This window comes from Euprymna scolopes, chromosome 32 (assembly GCF_053919585.1).
Source record: "Euprymna scolopes isolate OS-2025 chromosome 32, ASM5391958v1, whole genome shotgun sequence".
Taxonomy (NCBI): Eukaryota; Metazoa; Mollusca; class Cephalopoda; order Sepiida; family Sepiolidae; genus Euprymna; species Euprymna scolopes.
The window spans coordinates 71309031-71330822 of record NC_136513.1 but is presented as its reverse complement, the minus strand read 5'-3'; the positions used below and the strand labels follow the sequence as shown (position 1 = coordinate 71330822).

Below are 21792 nucleotides of genomic sequence, written 5' to 3'. Positions count from 1 at the left end.
AAGACAGGCATCAAGACCACACTCTCTCTATAGTCCAGATCTTGCTCCCTGTGACTTTTGGTTATTCCCTAAACTCAAGGAAAACGTTAGAGACTGTCGTTATGAGACAAGTGAAGAGATGAACGAGGCTGTGAGAAGGATCACTGACACGCTCACACGAGAGAACTTCCATAGGGCCTTCCAGAACTTGTTGGAACGATATAACAAGCGAATTACAGCCGGAGGAGAGTACTCCAAAGTCGACTAGAGTTTAATGGGTGTACTATCAATAAAAGTGCCCATATGAAAATATTCTGGAAACTTAATGACGACACCTCGTGTTTGCTTCAAAACTTTATTCTAAATTACTTAAGCTGCAATCATACCCAAAGGTATAAATTGCATATTTACATAGTTAACCTACTCGCTCGCTACCGTAGAGCTCCAATCTGTTACGCGTTTACAGAATGACTTTCTTCAACAAACATCTCCACCATCACCAACTCTTCTACATATTCATTATAGACAAAAATATAATCATCTGAAAAGAACAATTAAGTCGATCCATATAAAATAAACTCTTTTATAAGCCGCAGAAAACAAACTTGGAATAATGACCAAAATATAGGGCAAGTGAGGAGTGACCATAGTTTGATTACTTATTAAAGGAATTTCATTAACGCCGTCTTTACATTATCTTTAATATATTAGGTTTGTACAAAAATAATGTCGTTTTTGGACGTTCAACTTTCAATGATCATAACTCCTTTCATAATAAACTTTATTAATCGAAATAAGAACCATTAGAATCGACACATTTTTGTCAACGAGAAACATGTTTATTTATCTCATTAGCATAAAAATCTGGAGTTCGTGAAGGGATGATGTCATCGAAGGCAGATTCGGCATCATCTCGTCTTTTGAAGCATTTTCGCGCAGGAAGTTGTCGAGATGCTTGAAAAAGTAATAATCGGTGGGCGAGAGGTCCGGTGAATATGGCGGATGAAGCAGAATCTCGTAACCCAATTCGTTCAGCTTCTGCAGGGTCAGTTGAGCAACATACGGATGAGTGGTGTCATGGAGGAGAATTGGTTCTCTTTCATATTGACCAATGTCGCGCACATACGTTGGAGCTTCTGGTGCATTTCGTTAATTTGTCGGCAGCACATCTCAGCCGTAATCGTTTCGTCCGGATTCAAGAAGCTGTGATGGATGATACCGGTCGCAGACCACCAAACAGTAACCATAACCTTTTTTGGTGCAATTTCGGATTCGGGAATTATTGTGGACCTTCTTCAGCATCCAACCATTTCGCCGAACGTCGCCGGTTGTCGTAGAGGATCCACTTCTCATCACACGTCACAATCCGTGTGTTGCGCAGAAGAAGTGTAGAAAATACCTCAAAAGGACGATTTTTTTTTATTATTGTTCAATTCATGCGGCACCCATGTATCCAACGTTTTTTATATCCCTATTTGTTTTGAATGGCAAACGACTGTTAAGTAGTCAACCTCGAGTTCAACAACTTCTCGTGTGGTTTTGCGAGGATCGGCTTGAATTAAGGCCGCGACCGTCTTTATCTTTGAGGCTCTCGTCACTATTGCGAAATTTCTTGAACCTCCGTTATGCTACAGATTCATTAGTGATTCCTCGACCAAACGCATCATTGATATCACGAGCTATCTCGGCAGCTTTTCGGTCTAGTTTGAACTGGAACAAGAAAATCGTGCAGATTTGAATTTTGTCCATGCTGTCAAAAAGCCTGCAAAAAAATGAATGGAGAGATTAAGAACGGTAACGAATAACACAACTCGATAGAGCGAAAACCGCGCTTCAAAATGATACATAACATGGCTATATATATATATATATATATATATATATATATATATATATATATATATATATGTGTGTGTGTGTGTGTGTGTATATATATCAATGAATTAATTCAGAAATCATATATAAAAGTAACATTTGTGAGAAAACGATATTGTTTTTGTACCAACCTAATACATGGAATTAATTCTCAAGTATATTTGTATGCACTGTGAAAAATAAAGGAAATGCTCGATCACAAGACATCTTTTACATTATTGGCCAGTTACAACCTCACAGTCTCTACTTTAATTATTATTCAGAAATATTTAAAACGAACTTTATTAAAACGTCATGTTTGTATTTAATTTTTTTATTCGGTTTTCATTTTCTTCACACAGCAAACAACGGAGAAACATTTCTGTAAAATAAAATATGCAAGAGACAAACTCAAAATACAAACTGTAACAACAAAGGCCCAAACATCAAGCATGAAAAACTCATAAAGTGGAACATCTTGAAGTTCCGAGCGCAAATGATCACCACCATATTTAATAATTTCATTTACAGCACTCGCCGCTCTTTGTGACGGCAGTTCGTCACGTGATCGAAAAATCTCGCTTGCTCTGGCGATGTTTGCTTTGTAAACTGGGTTCTCAATAACTTCTTTGATGTTTTTTACGAAATCATTGACAGTGAAATTTTTTATGTCCATCGAAATACCGTATCGCTTTTCGCGTATGCGTCTGCCGTTAAATAGCTGATCAGCAATAATCGGAAAACAAATTAGAGGAATAGCATTGTAGAGACTTTCATACTGACCACTGTTGCCACAGTGAGAGATAAACAGTTTCGTATTTGGCTGACCCAAAAGGTCATTCTGTGGCAGCCATTTTCTTATCAGAATATTTTGATGAGAAGTGGAAAAATTTGAATGTTTCCAAACGACATCGTATTTAATCTTACTAAACGCGTCCGCCATTTTATTTAAGCTCATGTCCCAATTGACAACCGTCCCTGGGGATACAACAATGATTCCATTTTTGGAAGCTTTAACGAAATCCTTAATTTCTCCATGGAGAGGTTCTGCCGGTCGAACAGCTAATCCACCAATGTATTTCACATTCGGAAGCGCTGGTAACGGAACATGAAGAAAATGGTCAGAATCAACAATATACATTTCAGCTTGCCGCATAAGATCGTCAAACGAAATATCGGGTCGTTCAGGTGCATAATCTTTAACTTTTCTGCCCGGCGAACCGACTGCTGGGTTGATATATTCTTGTAAATGGGCCCAGGTGTTCCGGAGTTTCATCGAAAAAGTCGTTACCTTTGCTCGGATGATGGAGAAATGTGGAAGAATTGACATCGCCCAAGGTGTACGATGAATGTTGATTTGATTGTGTAGACCAACGAGAATGAACGGTATTTTCAATCTGTAAGCGAAGATTACAAAAAAGTTGCTGACAAAATTAGCATCAATAATCGCCAATGAAGCGTTGAACGCTTTCAGTTTCAAGAATAGATTCTCGTTTAAAAGATAACGTTCGTGAAGCGCATGTAGCGTTTTAAAGGATTCTTTAATTGAATGCTTCTCAGGTTCTTCTAAGAGTTGTACAATGTTGTCATTGAATATTGTAAACTCCGGATAATCATTAATGGTGACAAGGTTGATCACTTTTTTGGGAGGAACAAACTTACCGCTATATTTCTCGCTTATTGTGATGAAGCTCGTATGACCATAAGGAATCAATTGCTCGGCGATTCTTACCATCGGATTTATGTGACCATAGTATGGTAACGTTAAGAACAGAACATTATCCGCGATAACCAGTCGAAAGGATAGAATACTGCCAATTATGATGTGTAATACATGTTCCAATTTCATCGTGGCGCGATCAAGATTATTCTCTATGAAATAATAAATTTAGGTCAGCCTGAAAAAAAAGTAAAAATTATTTTACTATCTACATCACATGCAAAGAAATCGTAGAGGAACGATACACACGTCTATATATATTATTTTATTCAATTTGGGAAAGCAAAATTACCATTGATCACTACAATAGATCTACTGTTTTATTCTAAAAAAGATTTCATCTGGCAACCATAACCTCAGTTATCAATGCAATTTTATTTTAATCATGCAGCACAATCACGTTGACACACCAGTTTCCGTTAGATAACCGGTGTTAAGCGAGGTAGAACCTGACCAATACTGAAATCGGTGAACATTTAGTTGTATCAGGTACTGTATGTGCTCGGAGCCTGACAGGGATGGACGCTGCCAGGCTATTCTTGCCCAAGACACGCTGCATAAAATAATGCAGCGCCCCCACGATACTGGAGGGTAGAGGGACACGTCTATTTATTTTAATTAAATGACCCTCCTCGAAAATAACCTGACACGGAAACCAAAACTTTGCCAGCTGATGTTAGCGTTTTTGCTTGTTTGGACCGCTTAACCTGCTGCTGTCAACACAGCTATCTTTCGATTTCACACCGAAATGAAGTGGTGGATGTATGTTTCATCCTTTGTTTAATCTTTTGTTGCAAAAAAATAGTTTTTGTTGCAAAAAATAGGTTTTGTTGCAAGAAATAGTTTTTGTTGCAAAAAAAAAAAAAAACTTTTTCTTGCAAAAAAAAGCTTGTCGCAAAAAATACTTTTTGCTGCAAAAAATACTTTTTGTTGCTTAAAGCTACTTTTTGTTGCAAAAAATACTTTTTGTTGCAAAAAAATACTTTTTCTTACAAAAAATAGCTTGTCGCAAAACTACTTTTTGCTGCAAAAACTACTTTTTGTTGCTTAAAACTACTTTTTGTTGCAAAAAATATTTTTTGTTGCAAAAAAATACTTTTTCTTACAAAAAATAGCTTGTCACAAAAATACATTTTGCTGCAAAAACTACTTTTTTTGCTTAAAACTACTTTTTGTTGCAAAAAATACTTTTTGTTGCAAAAAAATACTTTTTCTTACAAAACTAGCTTGTCGCAAAAATACTTTTTGCTGCAAAAACTACTTTTTGTTGCTTAAAACTACTTTTTGTTGAAAAAAATACTTTTTCTTGCAAAAATACTTTTTGTTGCAAAAAATACTGTTTCTTGCAAAAAATACTTTTTGCTGCTTAAAGCTACTTTTTGTTGCAACAATACTTTTTGTTGCAAAAACTACTTTTTGTTGCAAAAAATATTTTTGTTGCAAAAATACTTTTTGTTACATTTAAAAAGTAGCAAATAATCGTAAATGCGTTGTTATTTTTGACTAACTATTAGCAAATGCGGTATCCACTTTGAACACATCTTTCTCATCGATAAATATCCATGGATAATGGGGAACACACTTTGTTCTTATTTTCTCAGCTACTCTGCTATTTCACGCAACTGTCATTTACGATCGGCCAAAAAAGAATTTGTGAACTTTAAAATGTTTTCCAAAACAATTGCGGAGTTTGAGAGATCTTAACGTTCAGCATCTTTTGAGCCTGTACGATCGCGTTTAAATATTTCGAAATAGCAGCGTCATACCTACACATCAAACCATTGCTTTGCTTAAACAGTGTTTTTTCTTTTGCATTGTATTTCCTCTGATGATATGAGCCATTGTTGAAAATGCATGGATTAAGGAAATTAATATAACCCCTTCTATATATTCCTTTTGTCAAGCAATAAATTCTTAAATCGAATATATGTCTCTATATGTTGTTTTTTCAGAATTTAAAATTTAACCACGAAACATATATATATATATATATATATATATATATATATATATATATATATATATATATATATATATTGAACATAACAAAGTGATTCTTTTTTTCAATTTTTCTGGATATCTTTTCCATTCGTCGAGCGAGCTTTTTTTTAAATTTCAGCTGGCATGTCGTATAAAATTGAGCCCAAAAGTTGATGTTCACCATATTTTACTCAAGAGCTTTCTATCAGTTGGTCCGATTATCAAATTGAAATTAAAAATAAAAATAATTCGTCTCTAACCATTCTGCACTTACCTTTATAATCAATTAAAAAAGAATAAATAAACACACCAAGCCTCAAAAGAAAAGAAAAAGAAAACGAGAAAGAAAACGAAAATGAAAACGACAACAACAACAATCGCTCCTGATGATAATCGGACACACCGATAGAAAGCGCTTGAGTAGAATATGGCTGAACAACAACTTTTGGGCGACATTATATACAAATACCAGCTGAAATAAAAAAGACCGTCATGCGAATGGAAAAGATACCCAGAAAAATCAGAAAAAAGAATAACTCTGTCGTGTTCAATCAGATGTGCTTGAATAATGACTTGCTGCTAATATATATATATATATATATATATATATATATATATATATATATATATATATATATATATATATAGTAATTAATAAAATATATATGGCGATTAAGCTTAATCGCCATATATATTTTATAAATTACTAACTAGCTCTACTTATTTTTGAAGTAAATACTTAAAGTTTACGCATAAATCTATACTTTCGTGTATTAGTTTTATGTGAGTAAATGAAGTAGTTATATATATATATATATATATATATATATATATATATATATATATATATATAATTTTTTCAATAAGCGAATGTTTATTGCCATACAATCATTCCTGCCCTCCCCTAATACATATTTTTTTTTATTATACCAAGTATACAAAATTACAAATATTTTATATTATTTCTTGTTGCGCACTCCATCAGCACCAAAGAAATACGTTTAAAAACAATATGAACGAGTCATTTGTATTGCCATGGAACTAATTAACCAATCATTATAAATTTCGAACAATACTGGTAGGCGTAACGGTGAGTAAAGTGAACTATATTAAATTTAGTTTTATGCAAAGCGGGTAAAAACGTGAAAGTCTTTTATGAAAATTCACATACCTCCAATTTTTATGAAATTTTACCGATAATTATTAGATATTAATTAATAAATATTCCCCAAATTTTTATTTCTTTGGAGTATTTTAGAAAGTTTTAGATGATATACTACGGATACTGATTGAAAATTAAAATATTTTAGATTTACATCAGATTTGATCAAGTCTTAAAATTTCTTAAGCTTTAAATTTTTGGCATTTTCTAAAATAAAAACCATTTAATGCATTTTGATCAAAATTAGAATCTAAATTTTATTATTTAGAAAGAAGATATCACACACACACACACACACACACACACACACACACACACACACACACACACACACACACACACACACACACACACACACACACGGTGTTTATTTAAAAAAAAAAATTGAAGCCTTGGATTTTTATAAAACTTTCTGAAAAGTTGTAACTAACTTATTTCTATATAATTTTGTTTGTCTATACTTCGCGATAAGTCTTGGGTGTGCCCCAGGGGCTCTTTTAGGGCTAATAAAAACACTCCATTTTTGGGACTATTTTACCATATTTGTCCAAAATCTTCTGTGCATGTCTATTTAGCAGTTTTACATGGTGATGAATGGTTGGTTGGTTGTTTTTGTTTTACTGCATATCAACACTTTTTCAGGTTATTTAATGCCGAATCCAAAGATTTTGAAGAATTTTTTTTTAATAGAATATATTTGTTGTTTTCACGTCAGTTTCTATTTAACCCATAGTTGGGACCCTAACAGATATTACCACTCCGGGTCAGAGTGGATCTGGGAGCAATAGTAATTAAAGGGTGGCTCCGCACTCCCCAAAGCCCACAATCTGGGGCCTCACCACTATGATATAGTTTAAGGTCATATCCAGGACCCCCCATTGAGGGACTTTTACCCTCCGCAGGGGGGCAGTCGGCGTATTCTAATGCCCCACCGACAGGGCCTGCATAGTGATGCACTCAAATTTAAATATTTTAATCCTAAAACTGCACCGTTTGTTCATTTTCACCAGGATTTGACGTCCCTTGGGGAAATGCTGAACTTAGTCATTTTTTATGCTTCGTTCGCTGTGCATGCTTCCCTTGATATTTCAACTTTTTTAAAAATATAAATCCTTTAATTTACGATGCTCAATGGAACTACAAAGCATACACAAATAACTGACACAAGTCTATATTCCAAATTTCAAGATGTTGACCTTCTTACCGTTTATTTCTTTGAGTATATTGAAATATTGAATTCTTTACAGCAGCTGTTTCGTAGCACAGAATCATTCATGTAATTATTATATCAATGTTTGAATTTATTCCGCCCTTAAATCATTAGAAGAAAAGGAGCTCGTCAACTTTATAAGAAAATAAAGGAATATGAGATTGATTTAAAAATCCGAAAATCGGAAGAGAAATTGCAAGAATTGAACATTTAAACATACTCAAAGAAATAAACGGAAAAATAGTCAACATCTTGAAATTTGGAATATAGATTTTTCATCCCCCCCTCTCTCTCTCTCTCCCTCTCTCTCTCTCTATATATATATATATATGCACACACATATATATATATAGTTTTGCTTTATGCAAATTAAGTATCAAGCGAAAACATTTATGACAGTGCTGAACACAAAAATGGGGGACCGTTATATAGTAGTCATCCACAAAGGGACTGTTTCACTGCGTCACAACTTTTCAGTGCGGCTAGACTAGCACCTATTCCGAGTTAAAAATGGAAATTACACCTATCTAGGTGATAATCAACTGTTCTACCTAGATTGAATTCGGCGCCCTCAACAACTAAGTTATTCAGAAATCCACACAGATGATTTGTTTATAGTGGTTAAGGCTTTGTGTAGAACCAACCACACTTGTTGCTATTACTTCTAATCCCTATCGGTGCAGATGACTGCCACAAGACAAAGTATTGCGGTACAACGCAGGGTTTTACACCAGAGTTACCTTCTCCTAAGATGCATGTCTTAACTAAGACTAGAGGTGCATCTCTCTTAGTTAATTAATTCACCTCCAGATACCAACCTGGAAATTTCTTACGACTGGACATGGTACATACAGCGCCTAGCTTTCCCAAATGGTCACCAATCTGGTACTGACCAGGTTCGTCGTTGCTTGACTTCAATGATCTGGCGAGAACCGATGTATCACTGTGATTATATCGTATATATATATATATATATATATATATATATATATATATATATATATATATATATATATATATATATATATATACAATCAAGCTAAATGTGTGTGTACACGAATAGGCTCCAAAATCATTTACTATTATACTAAACTGACCACATAAATGATAGAAGAAGTATCAAGGAGCAAAAATGATTATGTTACATTTTGAAAAGTGGTGGTTTCTTAAAATCGTGGGGTCGTCGTACGCGCCCGATCCTCAAAGAATGGAAATAAAAAAAACAAAAACAAAATATTTTACAAGGGTTTTTGACATAGATACGCATAAGAATACTTTGATAAGTATGTTTCAGTTTTAAAGGGATGGTAAAATAAAATTGTGGGTTCTACGTTCGCGCCTGGCCTCCATAGAATGGAAATATGCCACAAACTTTAACACTTTTGATATCTGTCCACGTAAGTATGCATTCATAATTATCTTTCAGTTTGAAGAAATATGGTATAATAAAACAATGAGGTCTATCTGGCTTTTATAGGATGGTTTTTTATTAATTTTTACTAAAAACTATTTTAAGAAAAAAACTAAAAGCCATTTTTCGAATGGATTCTTATGCGTACCATTTTATGGTCAGAGATAATTCCTTCAATCATCTTTACAGAAGTCAAACTCTCTTCCATCAGTTTGCAGTTGGTAGGTTTGCAAAATTTGAAGCAGAAAGACTGTTACATATCAAAACTCATTGAAACAAGAATAGTTTCCTGCATCTCAAAGATCATATGAATATCTATACAGGTCAGGTTCTGTAGCACTGAGGTTGAGAGTGTGGGCCACCTGATTTCTGGTTGCAAAGTCCTACTTGGAGACGGTTATTATACAGATCGCCATAACGGAGTTTGCAAATACCTTCACTGGAAGATATGTAAGAAACTCAACATTTAGTGTAGTAAAAACTCCTGGGAACATATACCCGAACGAACAGTTGGGAATGACAACTACACTATTCACTATGACTACATAATCCCTACTGCTACATATCTTGAAAATGCAGCTGTTAAACCAGATATAGTAATTTGGGACAGAGCAAACAAAAAAGCGACTGTAATAGAGGTCAGTGTACCCAATGATACAGGGCTTAACAGAGTTGAGAGAGAAAAGATTACAAAGTATCAAGGACTTATGTATGATATGAAACGAAATTGGAAATTAAAAGACATTTCAATTATACCAGTCATCATAGGAGCAACTGGGCTTATGAAAAAGAACTTTAAAAAGTACATAGCAAGCATACCCGGTGAACCAAGTGCAAGTGAAATACAAACGATTGCACTGAAAGGGACGGCTAGAATCCTGAAAAGATCTCTTGGTTGGACTCACTAAAATAGGGATAAATGTCAGACATCTGGTTGGATGTCCCATCCCCTAGAAGAAAAAATTTAAGAAAAATGAAAAAAAAAAAAGTCAGACAAACCCGACATTGTAATATGGGACAAGAAGGAGAAGGAAGCAACCTTGGTGGAAGTTAGTGTCCCGAATGATGCTGGGTTAAACAGAGCTGAGAGGGAAAAGATTACTAAATACCAGGGTCTTATGTATGACATGAAAAGAAACTGGAACCTTAAGAAGATCTCTATAATTCCAGTAATTATAGGAGCAACCGGACTTATGAAAAAGAATTTTACAAACTATCTTACAAATATACCAGGTAAACCAAGTGCAAAGGAGATTCAAACAATTGCACTTAAAGGGACGGTTAGAATCTTAAAAAGATCTCTCGGTTGGAGTGTCTAAAATAGCAGGTGTATGTTTGGCATCTGGTAGGATGCCCCATCCCTGGCTTAAACAAAATGATAAGAAAAATGAAAAAATAGGGTCAGACATGCATATTACCTTCTAGCTTAACAGGTAGTTTACGATATACGCATGAAAGAACCCAAGATGCAATGACTTATTTAAAAAAACAAATGCGAGTTGGGAATAATTTCCTCTTTGACCAATTTGGTACCCCAAAATGGGGAGCGGCATATATATTGTTAGAATATAGTTATCAACTGACAGTTATGACGTCCACGGTTCATCAGAGTGGCTGAATATAGCGAGATTCGAAATCGTAACCCCGTGGTAAGTAGCGCAAACCTCCATCGCTAGGCTATCTCGTACAGCTGGTTAATGTATCGCGTTTTTATGTAGATGTTATTTGTTTTGGTTTTGCGATGCTTTTTGAATGAATTCAATTATTTATCTGAAAATGCATTTTTACCAAAATGCTAGTTGAGAATAATTATTAGTAGCAGTGGATAATTATATTTTAAAAGTAATACATATGCCGCTCCCCGTTTGGGGATACCAAATTGGTCAAAGGGAAAATTATTCCCGACTCGTATTTAGGTAAAAATGCACCAGACGACGAAACACGTGCCAGTCGATAATTATATTTTAACAATATATATATATATATATATATATATATATATATATATATATATATATATATATATATATATATATATATATATATATATATATTGTTAAAATATACTTATCCATTTAATTTAGAATTAAATTCTGTAAAATAAAAAACATTACAACACATTTATTAGTCAACAAAAAATACAAAAATTTAAGTTTTTTCCTTAATCCGTGCATTTTCAATCAATATTTTTAGCAAAATAATGTTTATAAGCCTCATAAATTTTGCTATTTTGCACATGAATCGTAAGCAAAAAAGCTTGTATGAAAAGTCTAAAAGAAGCCAAGATTAAAAAAAGGATATTCTATGGTGTAGTTATGTTCAATGAAGAAAAACACACAATCGTAAGATCTAAGGCCATGAAGAAAAGTATAATCCAATTAAATGAAGAGTTCAATTGTTCAATTGTAAGCATATGTAGTAATCAATAAGACGCGATGAAGTAGAATCCATGACAAATTGTCAAATTTCCACATAAAGAGAATTTAATAATTGTATCAAGAATCTTTAACTTTCTTAAAAATTTCAACCCTTCCACTGATGGTGACCCTAATAAGAAGATGATCAACTTTTAAATATTTCAATTAATCTCAATTCCGAATCTTACAGGCATTACCATAAACCTGAGTTGACACACTTTAGTTTTCACAAATAATCTTAGATACAACTTTTCAATAACTTTCTTATCTTGTATATATATATATATATATATATATATATATATATATATATATATATATATAGTAATTTATAAAATATATATGGCGATTAAGCTACACTGAATATTCTGCGTTTCATCCAACTATAGGATTCGTCAGGCTTATGCGCGAATTCTGTGGTTGCTTCTTGTTTTTTATATGTTGATGATTTCTAGTTAGCCAATCAGCTTTCTAGTATCCACCGCGCCCCTTCCTATCAGCAATGGGCATACATTTTATCAAACAAAGGATCTGTTTTAGAACTAGGTTAGTGGTTTTAGGTAGACGTTCTCTTTTTTTTTATAAATCCTCAACATATATAAAAACAAGAAGCAACCACAGAATTTGCGCATAAGCCTGACGAATCCTATAGTTGGATGAAACGCAGAATATTCAGTGTAGCTTAATCGCCATATATATTTTATAAATTACTAACTAGCTCTACCTACGTATTGAGCACTTTTGAAGTAAATACTTAAAGTTTACGCATAAATCTATACTTTCGGATATTAAATTTATGTGAATAAATGAAGTAGTTATATATATATTGTTTTTTTACATGTTTTATATATATATATATATATATATATATATATATATATATATATATATAGACAAAAAAACGTCCGTCTGTCTGTCTGTTGTTGTGTCAGACTATTTCTTAATATGAAAACAAAGAAGGAGTGTACCTAAAGTGTCAGTTTATTCACATGTACAATTTCTTTATGAACATAATGACAGCAAGTCTACGACTCTTGCGGACCACTCTCTTTCTTTCTTTCTCTCTCTCTCTCTCTTTCACACACACACACACACACACACGTACCTCTCTATTTTTCTGCCTATCTTTTTATCTCTGTCGTTGATTATTTCATTACACACACATACACACACATAGATTGAGAGATATTTTGAGCATTTTAAAAGACTTTTAGGAGGCATACTATGGGCAATATTTTTCATTTGAAAATTCAAATATTTCAGATTTACATTGTGCATTCTCAGAAAAGAACTTTAATCGACTCGCGCCTCCCGAATTCCATTTTTTTTTTTAAAACTGTAACCCCTTTGTAGCTATTTTTACTGGCTAAAGGCTAAATTTTTTCTACAGGTTCAAATACCCAATATATCAAGTTTCAAGTCTTTAGACCAAAAATTGACGCAGGAGTTTGGTAGAGGTTGTTCCTCACACAAACACAGGCAAAGTCTCTTAGCGAAAAAGGAAAGTTGTATTGACGAGGCAAAGAGACAGAGGGTAGGTGAAATCCGTTTCTCACCTCTAACTTCAAACAAACATGCTCAGGCGAATTGGTTTTTCTTTCTATTAATTGACGGTCTTATTTAAAAAGTAAATAAATTTGTGTCAAATTGTTGAAACATCGGTTACCATTTCATCTCTGAAGTTAAGAAACGGAATCATTTGTTAAGACCAGCGGTTGTATATGATAAATGCACAAATGAAGTCAAACACTCATAAGTCAGCTACAAACATTACTTGCTCGTCTAGTCTAATGAGGCCCGCACTGAGCTGAAATAAATTTATACTTGGATTGGTCTAATTTCATGCTGGATATTTTCTTATATACAAAAACATATGTACGATTTCGACATAAAAAGAGAAAACGATGATTAACATGCTGCAAGACTCACCAACAAAAATAACGTTGAAATAAAAAATTTAATAACAAAACTCACATTAAAAAGCATCTCATCAAATGTAACTATTAGCGGTATTAGAAAACTGAACTATTCATCAGAGTAGATGTAAAAATGGGGACGAGGTTCGAAATAGAAAAGAAAAAAACATTACTTACAAAAATGTACACACACGATGAATGCACGGGGATTCTTGAATTGTGACGAAATTTATTACGAGAGACACTTTTAAATCGTTACATAGATAACATGCTATTATTCATACGTGACTAAAGTTCATCAAAGAAATGGAACAAATGATTGAGTTCATGAACTGACATTAATATACAAAGAGATGTATATATAAATGATAGTAATTTCTTTATCTGCCACATAACCCTTTCGCATTTCGATGCTATCTGTGCCGTCTTAGAAACAGAAGCTTATATGATAATCTTATCCGGGAGACAATATATCAATTTATATGTGCTTTCGGAAAATATGTGTTCGTTTCATTTATGCATAATAATTCTTACGTTTTCCTGGATAAACTTCTTTCCCCACTAAGTCGTTTACAGATAAGGTCGCAGCCATTTTAACTCTCACATTAATATCTTATAGCAATCTTATTCACTGGCAACATTTCTTAATAGGGCGAAAAATCACTGCAAATTAATTCATATTTTCCTTCTTACTATTGCATATATACTGCACTAAAATTAATATCAAAGTAAAGAACCATCCCTGAAAATTCTTTTAGGCTTTCTTACGGTATATTCCATATATTTATTACACATTCCGGATTAGCGGAATATATTTATGAACAGCTTTCTGAGTACGTCGATTGAAAATAGACTTTTGGCTTGACGCTAAATTTAGTCCATTTCTTGTTTTCTTTTTTTATTTTATTTTACGTTAAAATAACATCCTTAATAATACTTTACGTTAAAATAACATCCTTAATAATGTTTTACGTTAAAATAACATCCTTAATAATGCTTTACGTTAAAATAACACCCTTAATAATGTTTTATGTTAAAATAACACATCCTTAATAATGTTTACGTTAAAATAACATCCTTAATAATACTTTACGTTAAAATAACACCCTTAATAATGTTTTACATTAAAATAACACCCTTAATAACCCTCTACGTTAAAATAACAGATCCTTAATAATCCTTTACGTTGAAATAACATCCTTAATAATTTAGATAACCAAAGCGAGAAATAACAATGTCGGCGTATATATTAACCAGATTTACTACCGCATGTTTAGAGAACCGCTGTAAATCACCAACAATTTTGGATATTCTGATGCATTATTAATATTTTTACGAAGTGTGCAAAAATACAAAAATATATAAATACTAGCAGACAGTCCGACGTTGCCCGATCGTAAAATACGCATAATATTATATTTTAATTAATGCAGAATTCTTATTTATTACTAGCAGGACCCGTTAACCGGCGTTGCCTGGTGGTAGCATGCACCCCTCGCGTAAAAATTTAAAATATGGCTGCTGCGGTTTTTGTCGTTTGCCAACCCCCAACCTCTTCATGTTAAAAAGTCATAGGCACCAAGTTATGCTTGCATATGGTCGCACATGGTATGCACCCGAGATCAATATCTACTTTAAAATTTGGTGTTTATGCATTTTTTTTTGTATCGCGCTATTTGTAATAAGTGTTTTCAGGTTAAATTCAACTTTCACACTATATTTTTTTATTCAATTGTAAGGTGGGAGAATATTTACAGAAGACCGTCCCCTCCTCATTTATATTGTTCAGCGCTTTTAATCAGAAATTATAAAATGAAGCACATTAACTCATTGTAAAACTTCATCTGGCATTATTGTTTTATTTGATAAATATGAAAAATGATTACACCCTCGAGAAATCCTTTAAAATTTCCACTTTTAGAGGTTTTCGGGAATGCTGAAAACGAAAATAACGTATAAAAATCCGGCATACGTGTAGTTCCCAAGATATGAATAAATCTTAGTTTCTAAAAAGTGGGGGATCACTTTTCTATAATAATTTTAAGCGAAATGAGCATCCACTTTATGGCCGCTTATTTCAGAGTGGGGGGTGTGCCAATGTACAAGGTACACAATTTAACGTAAAATGAGCACCGACTTTTTTTGTTTGGGGGTTGTGCACGTCAAATCGATTATTAATGCCTGGTAGCCTCTCCACCACCCTAGAAAAAAATGTAAAAAATTGGGTGCTCAGTTTATGGTAAATTGTGTTCATTGTACGCTGACCTCCGCCATTCAAACAAAAGGTAGCCATAAAGTGGGTGCTCAATTTACGTTATTTTTGAAACTAACAGTATTTTACATTTTTGCCGGAATTTGAAACGTTATTTTCGTTTTCAGCACACCCGAAATTCTTTTCTGAAACAAACATTTCTTCATATATGTTAAAGTACTTGTTCACCTGAATTGTAAACGTGATTTTTAAGAATTGGTCGAAGATGGAAAAAATCCTCGTATCCCCCACCCTTTTTTGTATTTATTAAATAACGTGGTAAAGTATTTGTTTGCCGGAATTTTAAACGTGATTTCTGTTTTCAGGGGCACTGAAAACATATAAGTCGTAATTTTAAAAGATTGGGTGGAGTTGGAAAGAATCACCGTTTAAATGCATTAAAATTATCCCGCCACCTCTTTCCCCATTGCACCACGTTATCAAGATCAGAAGTAGAGAGAATCACACAGAACTTGGTAGAGAACTTTGATTTGTTGCCATAGATGGTAGTGTCATCAGCATAAATGTCTACAAATGATCTTAGAATGTAGTTGGAGAGACCATTTATGTAGATCAGGAAGAGAGTTGAGCCAGGATAGACACCTGTGGGACTCCAGCATTAATACTGTGAGCTTCTAATTTCTGTCTATCAACCACTACTTTTATGAATCTATCAGAGAGAAAGAATTTATTAATTGAAAACACATTTCCATCTATACCCTAGTTGGAGATTTTATGAAGTAGACCTTTATGCCATACCTTATCAAAGGCCTTTGATATGTCAAGGGCAATTGCCCTAGAAAGTAAGCGTCTGTCGAAAGATTCACTAATCCTATGAGATATAATAGTTAACAGAGCTGCTGTAGATCTAGCAGAACAGAAACCACATTGCATGTCATTGTGTGTTATTTTTACTGAGGTGGTTGACTACTTCTTTATTTAACACAGATTCCAGCAACTTACTCATGACAACAGGAGACTGATTGATCTGTATTGAATGGGAAATGACCGATCAACTGAATTTTTAAATATGGGACATAATGATGAGTTTTTTCAGGGTGTTGGAAAGCAATTCTCCTAAAAGCAACGCTTAAACAACTTTGGAGGCTAGTTTTGATTGAAACTTTTGAAGTACTATAATAGGAATGCCGTTAAAGTCAGTGGTTTTACTGGAATCGAGGTTTTTGATTAGCTTGGCAACATCACGCACAGTTATTTGTATGTTGCATAGAGGAAATATGGGAGGTTAGCAGCCCTGATCGCAGGGGGTAGAATTAGCTGCAAAGTTTTTGGCAAAGAATCTGGCTTTGTCAGATGCTGACAAGATTACTTTAAATCCATTGATGATGGTTGGGATAGAGCATGCACTTCTATTCAGGACCGTGTTTGTTATTTGGTGAAATTGGTAGGAACCAAGCCACTGCTCAGCTACTTTGGACTTGACGGACTGAGCACACAACTCTCTCGCATTCTTATTACTCCTTTAGTGGTTGCTAGCAGTTTTGAGGGCGGCTTTAGTCTCAGTATATCCATTACGTTGGAAGCAGTGGCGTAGCATCAGATTTTGCCGCCCGGGGCGGTCGTGAATTTTGCCCCCCCCCCGCTGGCATATGATTGCCCGTTTTGCATGGAATATAATTACCTGTTTTGCCGCCCCCTGCTGGCATATAATTACATGTTTTGCCCCCTCTCCAACGCTGGCATATGATTCCCTGTTTTGTCCCCTCACTTCTGGCATATGACAATCTGTTATAACCTTCAAAATTCCAAAAAAGCCCTCCATATATTTATTATTATTGAACTAATGTTTACACAATTCCCCTTTTTATAAATTTTAATTTAACAAATTCTTTTCAATAGTTTGAATAATAAGTATATAAGCATTAATCTGAGGGGAATTATGTAAACGTTAATATGAGTTAAAAGAAACCAAACATTTTTTCAAAACAAAAACGTATAATTCAAATTATAAAAGTATTAAATTAAATTAATTGACTATACAAATATAATAATAAATTAAAATAAGAACATTTGGACACTTGAAAATGTTATGACTTTTGTGTTGTTGTTAAAGTCCGAATTTTCGCCAAATAACATGGCAATATCAAAGAGAGGATAGTCCGATGTAGTTTTCTTTTATTTTCCTTCAGAATATTATTATTAAGAGGTTGAGCCTCTCGAAGAGAAAAAAAAACGTTTTGCATCGGCGCTTTTTGAAATCCTTGTGTGTAATCTCTCAGTTTAAGGGCCAAATTTAAGATATGGAAAGTCATACATTTTAGAAAACATTTTTGTTATAAATTTAAATGAGAACATTTGAAATTTGAATTTATAAATTTAAATGTGAACATTTGAAAATACGAAAAGCTTAAGAAATGATAAAATCATTTTTATTTACTTTTTTATTGTTATTTCCGAATTTTCACAAAAAACATAGCCGTATCAAGGAGAGGATAGTCCGATGCAGTTTTCTTTTCTTTTTCTTCATAATGTTATTATTAAGAAGTCGAGCCTCCCGAAGAGAAAAAAAAACGTCTTTTATCTGTGCTTATTGAATTCCGGGTGTGTAATCGCTCGGTTTAAGCGCAAAATTTAAGAAATCTGTTGTTGTTAATAATATTTCGATCCTTTTAAAAATAGTTAAACATTTAAAAAAAAATAACCATATATATGAATTGAAAATAAGGCTATAATTTTGTTTTTGAGAGAACTATCTCAAGGCATCAAGTCAGTTGAGAATCTACAAACATAGTTTTCACTTTTTTTCGGCAAATTTATCAATAACTCTATCAAAATGCACTCTATTGACAAGTTCCCTCTCTATGGAGAGGATTTCCAAGTCAGTAAGCCTTATCTAGCTCATTTTTGATCGAAGGTAGTTTTTTATGAGCTTCAGTTTCGAGAAATGGCGCTCACAGCTGGCAACGCTAATAGCTCACGTAAGGAAAATGCGCAGCAAGATCACAATATTAGAGACGGAATGCCCAAGGTAGTATCTCTGCATAAAGTTCAAAAGTTCAAGAGGCCCATTGATTTTGTCTTTTCCTGAAGCGTTCACAAAATACTGTAATCTCTTCCTTTCAGCAAAGAATTTATCTTTTTCTGACAATTTGACGGTGTAAAAAAGAAAATTTATTGGCAAGATTGTGAACTTGTTGAAATCTGCAAGATCTTTCCTCAGTCAACCTGTCTATTTCCTGTCTCAACTCAGTTTCAAACCCCAGTCAATCGTTCACCACCATTCGTTTCTTTTTGCGGATACGATGCTACATGCTTATCCTCATTTCAGAGCAGAGTTTTTTTTGACTCGTCTATTGCAGTGTCCACCATCTTTTCTCTATTCTGAAGAAGTCAATCTCTCAACGCCATCAGTCTGGCAGAACTTGGTTGCAGATCCAGCCCCTGTTCTTGAAAATACTTCTGGGCATCATTGTTTTCTGGCAGAATAGGTTTCCAAAGTCTCAGAAATAAAAGAAACGGAAACGACAATACCGAGTTTAGAATTAAAGATGCATCTGATTTTGTGGTTGCATTTTCTCCTTCTTCTGTGAGCTGTTCCAGAGCAATAACGACTTCCAGTATTTTTCTACCACAATATTTACAGCATATGCTTGACTACTCCATCTAGTATTCACAGTTCGCTTGATACTTAGACCGACCAACTGAATCAAGACAACCTAGCGATATGTAGATGCAGAAAAGAACTAGAATAACCGGTCCAGTATGCCAAAAAATGTAACAGAGTGATCCACTACAGAAACGGCATGTGCACAAGCCAGATTTAATGAATGGTTAGTGCATGACACAAATAGAGTTTTTGGGTTGATTTCGGAGATTCGTTTCTGCACACCCGATTGGTGGCCTGATTGTAAAATTAACCTTGGCTGGGTATTGCAGGAATAACATCGACACTCCTAGTAAATTCTTGAAACCTTTGGTTGGTTTGTTTCCACTGAGACATGGACATTTTGCCAACATTAAAATTTAAGTGTATTTCTAAAAATTTATTCTAAATACATTTAAACTGTTTTATAGATTAAAAAAAAAAGAATTACTATTTTTATAATATTTTATTATTTTTTCATATTTAAATTATAATATATAAGAACTTATAAGTAGCAATAATAGTAGTAGTATATTGAGTCGCTCAACTAGGTAATCCCTCCCATATTAAAAAAAGATTCTATTTTTTAGACGATTATGCATTAACGCCTTAACAAACTTGACAGAAAGATAAACACACAATACAATGATTTGAGAATTTAGGGTGGATATCTGCTTCAATATTAATTGGGTGTAAAATGATTTTTCATTTCAGAGAAATTGTAGCATGTTAGAACACTAACCAAAAATTATTATTTTCTTCAAGGAAATAAATTCTGTAAGCTTTTTTTTAGGGGGGTCTAAGCGATTACGAACAGTTTTACAACCTTGCCATCCAGACTTCGGGTTAGTGAACATTTCTACAATGTTAGAGTAGCCTGGAAATGATGATTATTCATCATTGTAGGTTAAATTAATGTACGAAAGTTTCAATTAAAAAATAATTGTTTGTGCTTTTTTTCCGGCAAGATTTTCAAGATGTCCCTATGCAATCGCATAAAACAAAATGAAAGTCGAATAAAACAAGAGGAAAATATCATTCTTAACCAAATGTGTTAGTCTAAAATTGTCACAATATTAGTAAAAAGTATTTCTATTACAATTATCCGTATTTTGTTTTTTGTTTCGTTTTTTTTTGCATTAAAACAATCAATCTACAACATATCTATGACATTGTCAGTAGTAATAACCGGGCAAATATTTATTAGGGTAAACACATGAACATTCTTTGGTAGAGGGAACGTATTCTGTTTCTATACCGATTTATTTTGCATAACAATCGTTAATTATTTTCAATTGTTTATGAAATATTCAAATAGCATTTTGCTAACTAATGACAAATGTAAATCGGCTTTGTTTTAAAAGAGAAATACATCTTTAGTTGTTTCATTATTTTCAATCAATTAAAAGGAAAAGATTCGAGAAAAATATTTAGAACCCCAACCGTATATTTAATATATGTCCCTCCCACACACACACTAAGTGCATTTTTGTTTGTGAAAATATATGCAGACATGAGAAGGTTTAAGAGTAATTCGAAAAAAAAAAAGACAAAAACAAATCACTAATTAAATATTTAGAAATTTAAAAGGAATCAAAATCGGATTCGGGAATCGTACCGGATCGGGAATTTAAGACGGAATTGGTAATGTAATCGGAATCGCAAAAAAATTAGAATCGTCCCATCACTAGTATATACACACATATATATATATATATATATATATATACATGTATACACATATGTATACACATTACACACACACACACACACACACACATACATACACACATGATAATTGGAAAAAAAAAACAAATAGGGAAAACAGGGAAAATTAAAACAAAAATAAATAATTAATAAATAAAAAATAAAAATACGGAAGTACGGGTTAAAACGGAAAACTATCTTTACATAACACCAAAATATGGAGGAAATGAGGAAGCATGGCTGTGGAAATCTTTTTACGCAAATACGATGTCCAGCATGTTAAAAATATACCATTTGTTGTAAAAATCCAATGGATAAACATCTGAAGAAGTTGGTGGGGATATAAAAAAGAAAACGTGAGTCTTTGAATTTTCAACAAAACTTTGCACTATATATATATATATATATATATATATATATATATATATATATACACATATATATATATATATACATATATATATATATATATATATATATATATATATATATATATATATATATATATATATATATATATATATATATATATATAGGGGATCAGACAAAACGGCACCAGGCAAAACCCACCAGCTAATTAA

The 21792-nt window shown here is 33.2% G+C and overlaps 1 protein-coding gene across 1 annotated transcript in view; it reads right to left on the bottom strand.

The window, feature by feature from the left end:
• Positions 1–2167: 2167 nt before the first annotated feature.
• LOC145256163 (UDP-glucuronosyltransferase 1A7-like) overlaps positions 2168–21792 on the bottom strand; it is a 33383-nt gene continuing 13758 nt past the window's right edge. The window contains exon 2 of the mRNA XM_080114751.1: positions 2168–3731. Within this exon, the coding sequence (XP_079970877.1) occupies positions 2168–3682 (1515 nt within the window). The 5' untranslated portion in view covers positions 3683–3731. The remainder of the gene's footprint in view (positions 3732–21792) is intronic.